At 29.1% G+C, this 18,393-nt stretch overlaps 2 protein-coding genes across 3 annotated transcripts; one reads left to right on the forward strand and one right to left on the reverse strand.

Annotated features, from left to right (window-relative positions):
* Positions 1-287: 287 nt before the first annotated feature.
* On the reverse strand, positions 288-9,922 carry LOC119677787 (serine-arginine protein 55). 2 transcript variants are annotated; one of them, XM_038089303.1, is made up of 9 exons: positions 9,761-9,894; positions 9,434-9,574; positions 9,051-9,121; positions 8,876-8,980; positions 5,355-5,451; positions 2,377-2,450; positions 2,001-2,312; positions 941-1,096; positions 288-685 (listed from the first exon to the last, which is right to left on the reverse strand). In XM_038089303.1, the coding sequence occupies exons 2-9, from the start codon at positions 9,557-9,559 to the stop codon at positions 580-582; spliced, it is 1,047 nt and encodes a 348-aa protein (XP_037945231.1). In that variant the 5' UTR covers positions 9,560-9,574; positions 9,761-9,894; the 3' UTR covers positions 288-579. The 2 variants fall into 2 exon arrangements, with proteins under 2 accessions (XP_037945231.1, XP_037945232.1); XM_038089304.1 differs by lacking the exons at positions 288-685; positions 941-1,096; positions 2,001-2,312; positions 2,377-2,450 and adding an exon at positions 3,959-4,496 and having other exon boundaries at positions 9,761-9,922.
* Positions 9,923-12,278: 2,356 nt separating this feature from the next.
* LOC119679495 (heterogeneous nuclear ribonucleoprotein 87F-like) lies at positions 12,279-14,786 on the forward strand. Its single transcript, XM_038091877.1, has 5 exons — positions 12,279-12,475; positions 12,937-13,473; positions 13,530-13,962; positions 14,030-14,134; positions 14,297-14,786. The coding sequence occupies exons 1-4, from the start codon at positions 12,428-12,430 to the stop codon at positions 14,131-14,133; spliced, it is 1,122 nt and encodes a 373-aa protein (XP_037947805.1). The 5' UTR covers positions 12,279-12,427; the 3' UTR covers position 14,134; positions 14,297-14,786.
* Positions 14,787-18,393: the final 3,607 nt, after the last annotated feature.

The following is an 18,393-nucleotide window of genomic DNA, read 5'->3' on the forward strand; positions in this document are numbered from 1 at the left end:
GGAAATGTCGGGTCATTACAAACGCTATATATCACTAAATTCTTTACATTTATTAGACTGTTGAGAGCTCAAATTTGCAACAACCTTTTCATCTAGACATTTGGGTCTCTTGAAAGAGCAACAATATAAGATTTTTTATTTTAACAGATAACATACGAAGAATTTTGTGTTTTTAGCAAACTATTCTACGAAAAACTAGATGCTCATTTCTACTTAAGATGTTCTTTCTTTACCTTCCTCAAGATTAAGAAACTATATAATATAGAAAGTCAATAACTTTTTTTTATATTTTATTTTATTTTTTATGTACTAATACATTTAGTGATCAAATTAGAATATTAAATTTAAAATGGTGTCAATAAATTGTAGTTTAATTTCTTTTAATATATAATTAATTATATGAATGAATGTTACAGTTTTAATGAGAATAATCAATATTATTTGTTTATCTCATATGGCGACACACACTTTTCGCTCATAGTAATATTAAAATTATAACTTGTTATTTTACATTACATATTTAAATATTAAAAATGTAAAGTTCAAAAAAGAATGAATTTGTTAAAATAGTTCATATATTTAATCTTCCATGCTCTCGTTTCTATCTGGTGATGCATTTCCATTTTTAGGTGAAACGGAGTGGGATCGGGAACGAGACTTGTTATCTGCAGAGACAGAGCGATCACTATAATATGGATAAAAGAGATATGATTATTCAAACTTTAAAAATTTTAACATAATTATAATAATAAATTAAAGAATGTGTTGATTGAATAGTAAAAATTAATTAGCTTTTTTTATATAAAATATAATTAATTAAGACACATCAAAATCCAAGCAAACAAATTGTGTTCAAAAACAGTTAAGAAAGCAAAATAGAATAGAACAAATAAAATATTAAAATTTAAAAAATATACTTTAAACAATTTATTCAACATACCGTGAACGAGAATCTCTACGAGATTTTGAACGGGATCTTGATCTTGAGCGTGATTCACGTTTAGAATTTGACCGTGAACGTGAGCGGGAATCACGTTTCATTGAACGTGAACGTGAGCGAGACTTTGACTTTGATTTAGAAACCTCACGTGATTTACTAAAAAAAAAATTTAACAATTAAATATATATATAAAAATAATCTATAATAAATCTACATATAATATAAATTATATATAATATAAACGATATATAATACAAACGACATTAAAGATATACTATAATAAACGCAAAGTAAATACGTTAACAAATTTTATTTTAGAAAATTATTCAAAATTATATTTTAGAAAAATCTATATTTTAGAAAAATCTATATTTTAGAAAAATCTATATTTTAGAAAATCTAATCAAATTTATATTTTAATTATAAAGTCTAATCAAAAATCAGTCGTATCAATCCTGTTCATAATAAATAATAACTTTATAAATAAACCGATACACAGGACAATTTTGGCAAAGATCATTAAAAGTCTTTCGTAAGATCGACCGTAAGATCGTTTATAAAATATAGATATTCTGGCACAAGTCTCTCAAAAAAATGTTGTCATTTGCAGTTCGATGTGAAAAGAAAGCTGTTTTGTTCTGTTTCTTTCATGGTGAAATCAAACACAGCTGTTAATCCCTACCCCATTGCATGTAAACAACTTAATTTTAATAAAAATGTGATGAATAGCCATAAGATGTATATTTTCTGAATAATTAGCTGACAATTGAAAGATCTGATTAATAGTAGATCCTTCATTTGGTCTTTAGAAAGACGATATACAATAGCTTTCAGTCTTGTGAAAGACCGCTACCACAATACGAAAGATCTTTCAAACGATCTTTCACAAGATGTTTGAGTGTAGTAAGCTGAAAGATCGTTGCCAGAATTGGTCTGATAATTAACTTGATTCAGATATAATGCTTTATACTCAAACATCAACATTTAAACCGAGCATAACTATGTCAATATATATATATTTTGTGTTGTATAAAAACAAATACTTAGACGTTTTACTTACTTAGAACGAGAGCGCGAACGAGATTTAATTGGTGACTTTGATTTAGAACGTGCTCCACGGGACTTAGAACGGCTGCGAGACTTAGAGCGAGAACGTGAAGAACGACGAGAGCGTGAGCGAGAACGACGACGGGAACGGGATCGAGAGCGTGAACTTGATGAACGAGATCTTCCACGTCCACCTCCACCACCACCACCACTACGTCCTCCACGACGATCTTCGACCAATCGTATGCGACGACCATTCAAATCTGTATCATCTAATTTTTCAATAGCAGTTTTCATGTCCGACATTGAAGCAAACTCAACAACACTAAAAATTCAAAAAGCATATATGAGTACAGGTAATAGAAAATTGAATTTGATATCGAACTCACCCTTCATTGCGACGTTGTTTGTGAGCATCAGCATATGTAACTTCACCGGCTTGACGCATATAATCTTTAAGATCCTAAATAAATTAAATAAAAAAAAAGCAACAAAAACAAAAAGAAATAATTAAATTTATATATTTATAGCAATTTGTATAAGAAAAAAAAATCAATAATATGCTATTATTTAAAAAAAAAATCGAAAAACAATATATGCATAAATATTGGCTGCATTAAAATATTGAAAAATCTGTTAAAACTCCGCATAGGCTGCCTTTTGTCCCTGTATCCTAAAATGGTCTCTCTTGGGAGCCTCTTTGACCCTTTCAATATATTGCTGTCGCCTGTAGTATATGTGATGATATATGTGGGGCCTTAGTAAAATATTATAATCAACCTTAATATGCAGCACTAATATTTATGCATTTATTAGAATTCAATTATTTTTAAAACAATTGCATTAATTTAAATACAAATACAAATACATTTATAATGGAAAACTACAATACACAACTAAATAATTTTTGTCCTTTTATATTTAATTTAAATATATATTGAAAAGATAAATTTAAATCTTACATAATGTTGCTTATATGTTAAAATTTAACTGTCTGTCAAGTGTTTAACCCATTTGTGTGAACTGAAACTGCCACTTCCATAATGCAGATCTTTTACTAGTTTTTATTTCGTTTCCAAATATGGGGGGAAGTTCATTTGGCAATTAGGAATAGAAATCTTTTCCAGAAACACACACGAATACGAGTAGATCAAACGCATTGAACCAAAGCGTCATCGTTTTTCTAAGCCACACATCTTAAGTTAAATCGAATAAAGAACGCAAATCGCATCGATTGAAGAAGCCTTAATTAAATATTTAGACAGAGGTAGAGTTCTTATGCAAGTACGACGTGTACTTTTATGGAAAATTTGCCTGAACTTTAGCCATAGTCTCCTAGGAGCACACAATTGGGTTGGTTATCATATATGGTATATACACTGCACTCCATCATATACAGAGTAAGTTTGCATTGTATTTAAACCTATTTGGCAGTCCAACGTCACTTAAAAGCAGCACTTTTAATACTGAACGAACGGTACGTGTATTACTGGAAAAGAAAGAAAAATGTTCATGTCCTAAACATGATGCTAATTTTGTTTAGTTCCTTGCACGGACATAGCTGGTATGATGTTGACGATTTTTTTTTTGTTTCTTCTCATCATCGAAAAATAGGACAATCAGATCAGTTCGTTGGAAGTCTTAATTCGCACATCAAAAACAAGTAACCAGGGAATGTAACCAACGGCTTCATTCGCTCACCAGTTATTATAAATTAAGGGAAAGCGATGTTTGCTTATTGAGTTGCAGCCACCAGATGCGCCATCAGAAGCACAGAGAGCGCAGAGACTTTTAGCCAAAGTATTAAAACATTTGAATATGACCCTTCGTTTACTTTATGGATCACTATAAGACAATTTGACAATTCTAAAATTAATTATATAAAACATTACATTCTTAATTTACATTAATATGTACCTAATTATTTTTAATAAAGAATATAAAACTTAATGTCTGATTGTTATAAGGATTAGTTATAAAAATAAGACATATATCATTTTATAGACTTTTGTATTTCATTATTTTTAGTTTCGCCTCAAAAATTCAGCTTGACGTTGAATGTTAACATGTGCTTTGCTTTCGTCCATTTTGTGTTTTTGTCATTAGCGAAAGCAGCAACAAACCCTAGCATTATGATCGAGTCTCATTACTTTGGCGGCTTCTGAAGACGTGACTTGACATCTGTTGTTTTACACCAAAACTTTATGTTTGCGTTAAATATTAGTTTATCTCGTATCTTATAATTTTCTAAGAAATTTTTGATTTTTTTTTTTTCATTCTATATACGCAATAAAAAAGCATCACATTAGCATTATCGCATCAGATATTGGACACCAAAACCAGTTATAAGAATAAGGAAATCTCTGGCTCCACGCCACTGTACCACTGTACCACTGAGTCATGATTATTATTATGTCTGCCTTGTTAAGTGTTGCCTCAACGAGTTATTGTACCACTTTTAGACAGTCATTAAAGCCTCATCATACAACCTTTGGCGATGATGACCCCTCTAGACGCATTCATATGTGTAGAAGAAATAATGTATGGGATATTGCCAGTCATTATTTTAGTAAAATAATATAAAGAGAAATTTTAGATATTCGCTTTAACAAAACTTTTTACAGTCATATTTCATTTGTTAAAACAAAATAAAATCAAAAACCCATTAAAAAGTTAGAAAATAAAAAGAAAATTGACAATGCTCGTTTGTATATTACAATAAAGAAAGAAACTTTTGGAACAGAGGAAATTAAAGCATACATTTCGGTTAGTAGGTGGTTTTAATAGGAAAAACAAATTTCATTTAATTATTTATTTTTAATTATGTAATTATCTGTAAAATTTGAATAGACTGACTAATATTTACAGTAAATATACAATGCAGCATATCATCACTTCTCTTCAAAATGTTCGTTTTCGCAATTACACTATCGAATTCATCTTCGTTGTTATCATAATAAGCAGTCAAATAACTCTATAATGGTTGGGTGAAAGTATACTAAAGATAAAACGCTGAACTATTTTACGTGTTGTTAAAAATATTGTGAGTAACGTAGTTTTTATTCTCCAATCGTCGATAATGAAAAATATGCTGAACGTTGCAGCTTCAAAGTTACTATAGACAGTTAACGCCACAGTTTACATCTTTCTTCGTCTAAATGAAGTCCTTAAACAACCCTATTCAAATCGCATTATAAACCAAACCACTCCAAACTATCGACTTACTTATATAATATAATAATTGATAAACTTTACAGATAATTACACATGGATATTAAAATTTTCTTTTAATGTTTATCTAAAGTGAACTACTTATAGGTGACAAAAAAAAATTTTTTTAAATCCTACACATGCATTATTAACATACCTGCCAGCTAACACGACTCGACAAGTTTTCCACTATCAAACGATATTCCGTACGCAATGGTGGTCCATAACGAGAAGATGATCTAGAGTTTTTGTTTCTATAAGAAAAAAAAAAATGTTAATAATTAGACAAAAAAAATTTGCTATTCATATATTGTAATTGTGATTAAAGTTGTTGAAATTTTAAAATGAAATATTTTAAAATAAATTATAATATTGCAGTTATTGTTATTACACAGGGTTAGGCAAGTAAAGTGTTACCAACGACGCACTACGTGAAAATCATACGAATGACTGTTGTTTATATTGTTTAAAAGCTACCACAAGCATTTGCGTCTATATTTTATAGAACAAAAGTCATTCAAAATGGAATTCAAACGTAATAGTGTGATTGTGTTATATTTGACTGGAAAATCACAACCCACTTTTTATTGTTCGTAAGCTCAAACACCTCAAAGTGAATAAAATGTTTGTGTATCGTACCATAAATCGTTATTAATAGTACAGGCAGCGTCGCCAAACGCTATGGTGGTGGACGAAAAAAACAGCAACATTCAACTGAAATGGTTAAGTATATAGTGAAGGCCAAACTTAATAAGTCGATCCGACTTATTATAGGGAAAAAGTTTTGAAAGTTCCTTTGAAGCCGTATCTGGGCACACATTTCGATCGTAGACCATGAACGTTTCAACACGACTCAGCACCGTCTCATATACCTCTTATAAACAAAAAATAGTAAAAACATCATGTTCCACACTTCATTTCGTCCACACAATGGCTTTCGAATTCGCCAAATGCAAATGCGATGGACTATTGCATCTGAGCTTTTTTGGACATGACCTGACAATGGCTAAAGAAAACCATTGTTCAGGAATGGGCCAAAATACCGGAAGATCACATTTATGAAACATGCAACTACTCATTTTTAAACCGTATGAAGGCCATAATAAGGCAAGAGGCAAAAGGTGGCCACATCGGACTAAAGTGAATGGATACTGAAATTTTGATTATTTCTACAAATTTTTGTATTTTTGTATCAATAGAACATAATTTCACACAAAAAAGATATTGTCGCTTGAATACATAACACTTCCATCGCCTAACCCTGTATTTAAGTTAAATTTAATATATACGTAAATATATAACAAGTGTCAGAAACCAATGAAAGAAAGTAAACTGCAAAGTACCAATCACACTGTACTATTTTATAATTAAAATTTTTATATATTATTTCTACTATATATAGTTCAAAAAAGTCTCAGGGTTTGTATTAAGAAACACATTCGTTCGTAAAAAGTACACTAACGAGAACATTAAAAATTTTATATGACACTATTTCGAATGTCATTTAGTTTGCTGTCGTTTACACAAACACTAACTAATATTTATTTAATGTCTTTCGAACATGAACAGTTCACTATGATAGCAAAGTATTGTTTATTTGCGTTCATTATTAGAAACACTCTCGATAAAATGACGAATTATTGGTATTACAAACACAATAATTTACTAATTACTATTGTACATTTCACAGTATTCGTTATCTAATAAATAAATTAAATAAAGTTATCATTTTTCACCTTTTTATGGTTAGATATTTTGTGGATATTTTAATCAAATAAGCTTACAAGTTTAATTATGTAAAGGCTATAACTCACATGCATTAGGTAAAAATACTTTTAATTACGAGATAATGCTGGATGTTAAATCTCAAAGAAAAAAGGTGCAATGCATCAAGAATGATTTATTTAAATCGAAAAAGCCGCTACTAATTGGAAGTCTAATATGTTTTTGTACTTAAGGGAGAATAGTGGCTCGAAAATTTTATTTTAATTTTCAGTTGTTTTTTCAGAAAACCTTATTTATCTCAAAATTATTGCACAATCTTTTTTATACATTTATAATATGAAATTACCTTATTATTTTGAAAATATTTTTGGCAAGAAAAGTTTCCATCCAGAACGCACAATCTGGATGACACACTCTTCCACACAGAAGAGTGTAGTATGTATGATTCTAACATCATATCCTAAACTGCAATTATTGCAGATATATATGATGTGTATTTTGAAAATAATAACCAAAAGTAATATGACACTTTCTCATTGTCTATAAAATTTGGAAAAAATGTGCAGATCTAACATTTTGCGCAGTAAAAATATTTGTATACACCTACGCTTATTAAGAAGCAACTTTTATAAGCTGACTCATTAAGCATACACTATACTTTAATGTGTTTAAAGACTATTGGCGTAAGTCCATATTTGGTTAATTGTATTTGGAATGATTTTATAGAAAATATGTAGATTATATTGTTTAATTGGATATTTCAATTCACATGTAAACCTAATACTAATCCCGAACCAAGTTCAGTTTTGTTAAATTAACAGTTCAATCAAATTAACGAAATTAACAAAACTATATATCTTAATATTTTCTAAAAAAATAAAAACATACATATAACAAAAAAAAAACTTGATTTGTTTTAAACTATGAACTATGGGCTATAACATACTTCACAAGCTGAACGGTAAATTCATACCTAAAGACAGATTAAATCAATCTTCAAAATCTTAACCCACAAGTCATAAACTAACTAAATCACTAAATCATAAACTAACTAAAACAAAAAATATATTAGCAAATTTTTAAAGATTCACGTAGATTAAGAGGCTGAAGATCAGCAAATAACCTAACAGAGAATGAGTTGCAACACATGTCGACTTAAAATAGAACTGGTGATCATATGTATATGATTACAATATAAAGAAATATCTTTCAATATTATGATTAAAATAAAAGGTTTTAAAAAGTACATCTTCTATATCTACATCTAAACATTATTAATATTTCATTTAAACCGGATACATAAAAAAATTTTACATGTATATTCGTAATAAATAACACATTCATATGAATACATAATTAATGAGGAATACATATGTATAAATTTATTTCATGTATAAAATTTAGATACTCAAGAACTAGATTAATAAATATGCTTTGTTGTTACACAAATGAATATTGCTAGCTTTAACAATAAAATAATTAGAACAACACGACAAACTATCAAGTTAGACAAGAAATACTGTATTGTAACATATTATGCACAATCAGTGTGAAAATTAACACAAAATATCTATTTAAAAAAAATTTAATAACTAGTGAATGGAAATATAATAAAAGTACTTTAACCTCTAATAAAGTACTTTTAAAATCAACCATTTCAAATGGAAATTAATATACATATTGTAACGTAAGAGTTAACAAAAACTCAAATAACAAAAACTGTTATGATACGGTGCAAAAAATATTATATTTTATAAACATTTTTACTGTTAATGTTATCAAACTATTTTCATAAGTAAACGCATATATTAGATAAGTTATAGGAGTATAAATATTTTAAATGTGTAGGTAGATAATTTTTTCTTAAATGTAAATTGAGTTATGAACTAATATTTAATTGTTTTATATATAAATTAACTGCCCTAAATATACATGTATTTTTAATACACTTACTTGTCGTTATAGCGACCACCACCTCCCCGACGATTGCCATACCGATCATCATATCGGTCACGATGGCTACCACGAGCTGTACCTCTTGCTGGTTCCACAACGACACTTTATTTGGAGAAAAAAAAAAAATATGAATAACACAAATCATAATAGAAGGTATTTTTTTTATGCTTACCGTTCACCCAGCAATTCTTTCCCATTTAACTCATATACTGCATCATCTGCATCTCTGTAGTCTTCAAATTCCTAGAAAATATAGTTAAATATAATTTTAAGTTTTCTAAAATAAACATTATTTACACAATAATTATAAATTTTATGTTAAAACAAAAAAAATCTTTTTCTTTTTTTTTTTAATAAATTTTATAACTTTATACATATATAAATCTACTATGAAAAACAACCGGCGTCACCATCTTAGAGCAAAAATATGAACATCTCATATTTAATGCGCACCACTACATACGTAGCAAAAGAAAAACACCCCTTAATTTTGTTGCCATATAAGGTACATATATAAATATATATACATCAAACTATTGATTATCGTATACTTACCACAAAGCCATAACCATTTTTGATGAGAATATCGCGTGTTCGTCCATAACCCTTAAAAAAACGTTCCAAGTCCCGTTCGCGAACACCATAGGGTAATCCTCCAACATAGACACGTGATCCAACCATATTTAAGTTTTATTTCTAAAACAAATATTTTAGAACTATTAGTTTTAGCTTTATCTTTATTATAAAATTTGCAGATAAAAAAATTTTTTGCAAATGGCGTCACACTTATGTATAGAGAAAATAATTGAACTTTGGCACAATGAAATATTTATCAAATTTTTGATACTAATATCAAAACTTAATGATTCAACTAATATTTACCTTATTCTAAATAAAATTTAGAACTAATTATGATAGCACTTATTTATAATATTTTTCTGAACTTAGTCGGCAAAATAACTCACACACAACCTCGCTGTTCAAGAACGGATACGCAATTATACCAATGAAGTGTATACTTGACGCTAGCAAAGCGGGAAAATTAACGAAAGTGTTCGGAAACGAAAATTTTTGGTAGATGCCATATATTTTCAAATTATTATTATAAAGTTATTTAAACTTTAAAATCCAAGCTAACTGGATTTATTTTATTTATATAATTGTTAATAGTAAGTCATTAATATATTTACACATATATGTATATATATTGCAATAAAGTGTGGTTATACGGTAAAAAAATTGGTTGTTTTTTGTTAAATCAAAGCTACTATATAAGTAGTTAGCGATTATAATTTGTTGTCTACATTATTACATTAATATGAAGAAATAATATGAGATGCATAATATTAATATATTATAAAAATTTTTAAGATGTAAGCAATTAAAAACGATAGTCTGAACAACACAATATATATAAGCAAAAGAGAAAATTTTGAATAATTGTACCTCTTTGTGTAAAATCGCAAAAAAATCTATATATGTTTACCATAACAGAATTGCTAAATATTAAAATCGGTCTGGTTGATAAGCAAAATGTTTACTGTCGTATAATTTTCGTAACGAATTTTTAAAAAAACCAAAACAAATAACACAATTACTCAGAAAATGCTCTTATTTCAGCAAACACCGTGGAGAGTAAAGATGGTGTTGGCAAAATAGCGAAATTAGGTGGGAAAATATATCAAGCGCCATTGCAGCGTCATGATTTCTGTTTTTGTACTGTGTGATATCTTCACCTCATTACACAAAATTTTAAATACTATTCTGATAATCCGGTAAAAAATATACAACTTTTCTAATAATACTAGATTCACACAAGAGTTTTGTTTGTAATTTCAGCTGTCAAAAATTATCATTTTGCATTGAAAGCAACAATTAAAGGGTAAAATTAGAAAAATAACTGTTATGTAATTAAAACTCAGAGTCTTTACATTATCTTTACATTTTCCTTTAAGTGTTTAACAGAAAATATTACATTCTATACTGTGTTCTCTTTAAAAGATTAGTCGAAGTAATTTACCGATAATCAAGTGAAGCAAATTAACAATATGACAAATTAATTAGCGAACAGTGAAACAATATAATAAAAGGAAAGATGTAGTAAACATAATTTTTTTTTAAATTAATATTTTAATGTAACATGTATATGAAATACATGAAGTAACCAAATCGCTGTTACGATAGTGTAAATATACTATCATGTCAAAAGAATCGTATTTGTTTTTGTTTCAAATTGGTTTTACAGTGGTATTCTGTCATAATTTTCCATCATCATTTAATTTTTAAAGGCAAATTTAAATTTAACAGAACATACCATTAGTTAAAACATATTTTTATCAAAAAACCATTTAATTGCTATTGTATTAGATATTCATTGTGATGCAAGAGATGTAATAGTTTTACTAAAAATAACAGAAAATATAGGTGTATTCTTTTAACATGTTTACTTCAATAGAACAACTTCTAGTTGCTTAAGAATATCTTGGCATCACTGCTTAATCAGTAAACATATGATGAGTAAAAAAATTTGAAACAAGTTTATGGTTGATATATACATATAAATACAAAAATTTCTGTTGATAATTTTATGAAGAAAATTTTTTTATGGAAATATACATAAAATGAATGACTCAAAAAAGTTATTGGTGAGCATTTTATATTGTATTTCAATTAATATCAATGTGCACATTTTTTTAGGTCTTATCCTAAAATTTGATAACGGAAGCATTTTTTAATGAACATAATACAGAAATTATAAATTCCTTAATAAATTAACGAATAACTTCTTTACAATTACTAACCAGTCAGTTAGTGCACGAATTTTATTAAAAATAAAATAATTAATTAATTAAAAATATATAATTTTTTAAAATATTTAAAAGCAGTCATTAACACTCGCAACTGTTATTATTTTGTATTATTTTCATATAAATCACCAAAACCAATACTGTATTGAACCAAAATTTTGTATATATACATCCGATGTTTGTATTATAATATTTTATTTTTAACTTTTATAAAATAAATATTGCATGTTATTAATAACTAAATATATTTAATTCAAAATATTAATCAATTATTATGCAATGTGAATATTTCTGTAATTACAACATATAACAAATACAGTGAGGAGTAATATGCCTAAATGTAATGCCTAAATATTTTCTTAAACATTATGTATAATTTTACGAAATTTAAATTAACACATAGTTTTTTATCATCTCATATATGAACTCAATATATAATAAGACAGTGTTTACATTCAAGAATCAGTTTGATGTAAGTTGCTTGAGCTGAACTCAATCAGTGGTTGAACAGCAAAATGCAGTCCTGTAATTTTAAATACTTTTTTAACTATTCGTCAAGCAAGAGGCCGGCATCGGCGCCATTATTGCGGATTCGCTTAATCTGCGTTCGTTGATTGTTCGGCTAGGTTATTGATTGCGGTGTGTGGCTCTTTCAAAAATTGTAGAATTTTACAGTTTAGTAAAAGTTTATTTTTAATTATTTCAAATAGTGTAATTACGAATATTTTACATTATATATAACATGGTTGATGTTAAAACTGAAAACTCAAATGGCAATTATGACGATGAGGTAAGAAACGTTTTATTAAAAATTAGCATACATAATTATAAACAATGCTATCGAAGACAAAAAAAAACAAACAATATCATTGAAATTAACTATTTGTGGGAACTTAAAAAATCATATACATGAAAATCTTGTTTGCCAAAAAAATGCGGTGATAAGACACCCTCCATTTTAGCAAACATGTAAAAGCAAAATGGCGGGTGTTCTTTAACTCTAGTGAAAATTAATTTATTTTACAAAATTTTAGTGTGGGCGAAAACTTTCTTCAAATAATTTAAATCATAAATAAGACATACAGAATACAATACTTGAATTTATTATTTTAAAAAATATTGGCGGCATAGTCTGCTGTGTGAATTTAGTATACAGAATTTTCTAGCTGTTAGGTTATGTGGTATACAAGTCATTCTATAGAGACTTGCATCATTTTATTTTTACCTAATTAATATTATATATTATTTTAGCCCATTTCTGAGCCAGAACAACTTCGCAAATTGTTCATTGGTGGATTAGATTACCGCACTACCGATGATGGTCTGAAGGCGCATTTTGAGAAATGGGGTAACATCGTGGATGTTGTTGTTATGAAGGATCCCAAAACTAAACGTTCTCGTGGTTTTGGTTTTATTACTTACTCTCAATCATATATGATTGATAACGCTCAAAATGCACGACCACACAAAATCGATGGACGCACAGTTGAACCAAAACGTGCGGTGCCACGTCAAGATATTGATAGCCCAAATGCTGGCGCAACAGTAAAGAAACTGTTCGTTGGAGGATTGCGAGATGACCACGATGAAGAATGCCTTAGAGAATACTTCAAGGAATTTGGCAGTATTGTAGGTGTCAATATTGTGTCTGACAAAGAAACTGGAAAGAAGAGAGGATTTGCCTTTATCGAATTTGATGATTATGATCCTGTGGATAAAATCATTCTTCAAAAAAATCATACAATTAAAAATAAAATATTGGATGTAAAAAAAGCTATTGCTAAACAGGTACTTTCTGGTAATAAATTTAGTTTTCCTTATGTCTAAAATTATTCTAAATATAGGACATGGACCGTCAAAATGGAGGAGGTGGTGGTGGTGGTGGACGCGGTGGCCAAGGTCCACGTGGTGGTGGACGAGGTGGTGATCGTGGTAATCAAGGCGGTTGGGGAAACAACCGACAAAACGGTGGTAATTGGGGTAATAACAACTTTGGAAACAATGGCAACTTTGGTAGTAACCAAGGAGGTCCTAGTGGTGGTGGCTGGAATAATCAGCCTGCACCTTGGAACAATCAAGGTAATGAAGGTGGTTGGAACAATGGAGGCAATTTTGGAGGCCCTAACAATGGAAATAGTGGATGGGGTGGTAATAATAATGCAAACGGTGGTAATTTTGGAAATGATTACCAACAAAGTTATGGAGGTGGTCCACAAAGAGGTAATAATTTCGGCAACAATCGCTCTGCCCCATACAACCAAGGAGGTTTTAACAAAGGTACAGCATTTAATTTTAAAACTGTTGTCCGATATATATATAATTTATGAAAATTTCTATTACAAAGGTGGCAACCAAGGAAATCAAGGTGGTGGTTTCGGTGGCAATAACTACAACAGTGGTGGCGGTGGACCAGGAGGAAATATGGGCGGTGGAAATAGAAGATACTAAAGTAAGAAATTTTTTTATTTTAAATAGATTTTGTTTCTTTTTTTTTTTTAATTTTTATTAGAAAGCTAGTAGATATTATTTCCCTATTAGAAACATCATTGTAAAACTTCTATTAATCCTTGTTAATACTTATAATATTTATTTTTTATTTCTTTGCAAATAGGTTAAAATAGACAATTACAATCAGAAAGGCAGGCAGGCAGGCAGTGAAGTGATCAATTTGTTCAGGACAAATAAACAAACAGTACATATAATCCTATTCATCTACTGTATAGGAAATTTAAATTCAAGTTTAGATTAAAGTTATAATACGCAAAATTATTAATAAGAACTAAAATATACGATTTACACAAAATAGTTTACATAAGAAAAATGTTGACATACCTAGGGTATTACAATGTACTCTTACATCCATAATAAGAAATCCATTATATCATCCTGTCAGTGTTTGATTATTCTATTTCCATTTAACTATAATTTCTACATTAAGAATATAATTTATTTTAAAATTGATAAATGAATGCTAAAAATTTAAGGTAATTTTTAAAATTTTATTGAAATCAAGAACGGACAAAACAAATTTTTAGTTGTCATTGTTTGTACAATACAATTAGATTTTTTTTTAAAGGCAATAAAATGTAAAATATTCACATAACTTAAGAACACAAAACTCCTGTGAGTTACATATGTAGTTATTTATTTGAGGAAAGCAGTATATGGTAAACTTCAGCTCAGCATCGGTTAAAATTTTCGAAGTCAATCAACTAAATGTTGACAGGCAAAAGATAGCGTTAATGTAGATACATCTACTACAAATATCAAAGGAGTTGCAGTATATTGAAGCCAAAAATTCTTTTTAAGAAAGATCTTAATCTTAGATTGAATCCACAACTTGAAACACAGTTATTAGCTCATTTTAATATTAATAATTTACGTGTTTTTTTTTGCAAGACTTTAAACATGGTGAGCAAAATAAAATTTTCAACAGATCCAACGAATCAGAGGAATAAGTACAAGAGCTTCGTTCAACAATACGAAAAGCAAGTCAAGTCTTGTAAGGTAAGTACAAATATTTAACATACAGATTTGATTGATGATTGATGCTGGGACAAAATTTTTTAAATATATTTGAATTTTTTTTTACAAAAAAAAATAAAATGTAGTTTTACTTATTTACTAAGAGAATATGATCTGATTTTATATGACATAGCCATAATTACTTAAAATTTTGCAATTTCATTTATCGCGAACAATCACTTGTCTACCCAAACGATGAAGTATAGCTCGGTACTCTCAACAAACACAAAACTAACTAAAAGTTTGTTGCTAAAGATAGTTGACTACTAACATAAGTTGAACTTTATCGAGATAGTCGATGAATCGACGAATAATAAACAACAACAACAACACGGTGTATTTGTAAAAACTGAAAGCAAAAAGTTCGTAAAATATATACTTAATTTTTTAAGCTAAATTTGAACATTTTTTGAAATTGCTTTAGAGTAGGAGATGGAATGTAGAACGCTTTAAGATTATTGGTTGAATTTGGGCTATGGAACAAAAAACAATATTAGTAATAGAATTACAGTATTAAGCATTTAAAATATTTCATTAAAAATCTATGATATAAACTATTTATAACTTTTATTGTTTGTAAAACAATATATCCAGAATTTTAGATACAGTCAAAACTGTTTTTATCCGGTGTAAAACAACCTTTTACTCTTGTAACTCTGTGCAGATCATTAACTATTTTTAACGGTCTATTTATTGAAGGACATATTTCTATCTTAAAAAGGAATTCTTAAGATAGTGTTGCAGCTCGGGGTGAGCTTTAACTATATCAACCAGCTTACTCCATTCTGCTTTGCATCTTGTTTTAGACCTCTAATTTTAGATACCCATTATTCTGATGTTGTCGATCACGTTGTCAACCCATCTAATACGTGATCTATCTCTGTCGCGGTCGTTGTACGGCGTGAAATGAAGTATTGGCTTTTGTGGTCTGTCTTCTGGCATTCTCATGACATGCCCGATTCATCTCAAACGCTGCAACTTTGCGAATTTAACAGCATCTCACCGTTACAAAGTTGTGGTAGCTCTACGTTCCTGCGCCGACGAAGTTCTTAATGGTTTAGGCGGATGGAATCATAAATTCTTCTCATCACCTACCTTTCAAAAGTTCTGATTAAGTTTTCATCTGCTATATGTAAATAATAAAATATAATACTATATATAAATAAAATCTTTAAAAAAATTTGCATGTGTGTTTTTTATATCAGAATAATAAGATTTTGAGTTATTTTTAACGTGTTATTTTGTTCTTCGAAAACTACTTTTTATAGCTACAGGTGACGTTTTGTGGTCCCTATCCACCCCACAAAAACAGTCAGTATTTATTAACTTTCTTACAGGTTCTAGAAATGGCAATTTTAGAACAGGAAGGTTTAATAAAAATTATATCGAATGGCAATTATATTTAATTTATTTTTTACCTAGTCTTAAAAAAATAAATGACTCACAATTCTTAGTTTACAGGAACTTCAGAAGTGGTTTTAAAAACCATGAAAGAATTCTGTCGTCCTTCACAAAATGTTATGAAAAATATGCTGACAGTATTTTACAATTTTTTCTTTTTTTTAAACCTAATCTTGATTGTACGGTGTAATAAAGCCTAGGGATTGGGATAGTGATGTACTAAAGAGCAGGTAGCTATAAAACAAAGAAATACATACATATTAAGATTTTAATACGCTTCATTTTTCTGAAAAACAAAACAAGGGATTTAGAAATATGTCCCATACATATTTAAACTTAATAATATTTAACATTTTTTTGCATAGTAACACTTTAAAATTGCTCTGTTCAAACATATGCCCAAAATATGCATACACAAAAATCTTCCTTTTTCCACGAAATGAATTATGCCCAGGTCCAATATCTCTAGGATATGTAAACTATTTTATAAAATTCCGTTGAATGTGATAAGTAATTCTACTAACTAGAAAATTTTTTTTAATACATTGTAGTATAAAGATCTAACTTTTACCTATTTTATTTGATTGTATATCATTAATTTTCCATGCGAATATCCCAAATCATTTAATTATATACAAAAAATGACAAATTATAATTGACTACAATGATGGGATTATAAAAGTTAAATTCATTAATAGCTGACTTTTGACAAAGGAGTGATTGGAATTTAAACTGTCAGTTATTTTTGCAGCTGATGTATATTTCATAGTCTGTATTTGATTCCGGGAGAAATTGTGTTTCTGCATGACATATGCATCTTCTCTGACCTGTTGACTTAAGGTATGAATTTAAATGCATTCATTATACAGTCTTAATACTGCTATTAATAATGGGTTAGGTTAGATTATATCGGCGGTCCCAAGGGATCCATAGCACTATTGTATTACAACCAATTAGAACCAGTGGCAAAGCTATAATGCTATTTAATGGGAGATCTAACAGTTCAACTTCGGCAGATATAATTAAAAGAGAGAATTAATGGTAAAAACCACGATTTCACTTTTACCGGGGATTAACACCAAAGCTACAATTTAGTGTCCATTCATTTAGGATATTAATGTCATTTTGCAAAATATATCTTAGGGTAGTAACATATCTTCCGTTTAACATTAACGCAATACCAATACTTTCGGAACCCGCTCTCCTCAGTTTTTGTAACAGTCCACTCACTACTATATTCCAGAGGAGGAAGAGAGAACGTCCACTTGGGGAGTATCTTTATTTACACGTCTGTGTACCGCTGATGAACCAATATATACTTCAATAATTCTGCCAGTTAGTCACACAATATGTAGGATCTAGGCTAACCCTTATTCATCGCATATATTAAATCAAATTTTTTTTGTTCTGAGTTCGCATACAAGGTTCTTATACACCCATGGCTATTCTACCAGGACCATATCGGCCTCGTTATTGCCGATATTATTTAGAAGCTCCTCTTCATCGAAGAGATAACGCATACACCCATCTCTCATCTAATGTAATTGAGGGAACTGAAGAGGAAACAGACATGGTTACGTCTATACTCATTAGTGAGTCAGAAGTGATAGCAGGCAGTATTTTTATTGGACTAACTTTAGTTACGGGAGCAGGTTTATTGCTGCCCACTTTCTTTTGGATGTCAGCAGTGTTTTGCTTTGCTACTGGATATTTCTTTAAAGAAAAATCCTGAATACCTAATCGATTGCTCGTGTTAATTTAGTCTAATAATTTACTGAGGAT

Source organism: Teleopsis dalmanni, chromosome 2, assembly GCF_002237135.1.
Source record: "Teleopsis dalmanni isolate 2A chromosome 2, ASM223713v2, whole genome shotgun sequence".
Classification (NCBI taxonomy): Eukaryota; Metazoa; Arthropoda; class Insecta; order Diptera; family Diopsidae; genus Teleopsis; species Teleopsis dalmanni.

Excerpts from the sequence above, each read along its gene's own strand:
- LOC119679495 (XM_038091877.1), top strand. The coding sequence starts at position 12,428 with ATGGTTGATGTTAAAACTGAAAACTCAAATGGCAATTATGACGATGAG. Across the intron at positions 13,474-13,529 it reads AAAAAGCTATTGCTAAACAG|GACATGGACCGTCAAAATGG; the intron begins GTACTTTCTGGT and ends TTCTAAATATAG. Across the intron at positions 13,963-14,029 it reads CCAAGGAGGTTTTAACAAAG|GTGGCAACCAAGGAAATCAA; the intron begins GTACAGCATTTA and ends TCTATTACAAAG.
- LOC119677787 (XM_038089303.1), bottom strand. The coding sequence starts at position 9,559 with ATGGTTGGATCACGTGTCTATGTTGGAGGATTACCCTATGGTGTTCGC. Across the intron at positions 5,452-8,875 it reads GGTGGTCGCTATAACGACAA|AAACAAAAACTCTAGATCAT; the intron begins GTAAGTGTATTA and ends TTTTTCTTATAG. Across the intron at positions 1,097-2,000 it reads CGTTCGCGCTCTCGTTCTAA|TAAATCACGTGAGGTTTCTA; the intron begins GTAAGTAAAACG and ends TTTTTTTTTTAG.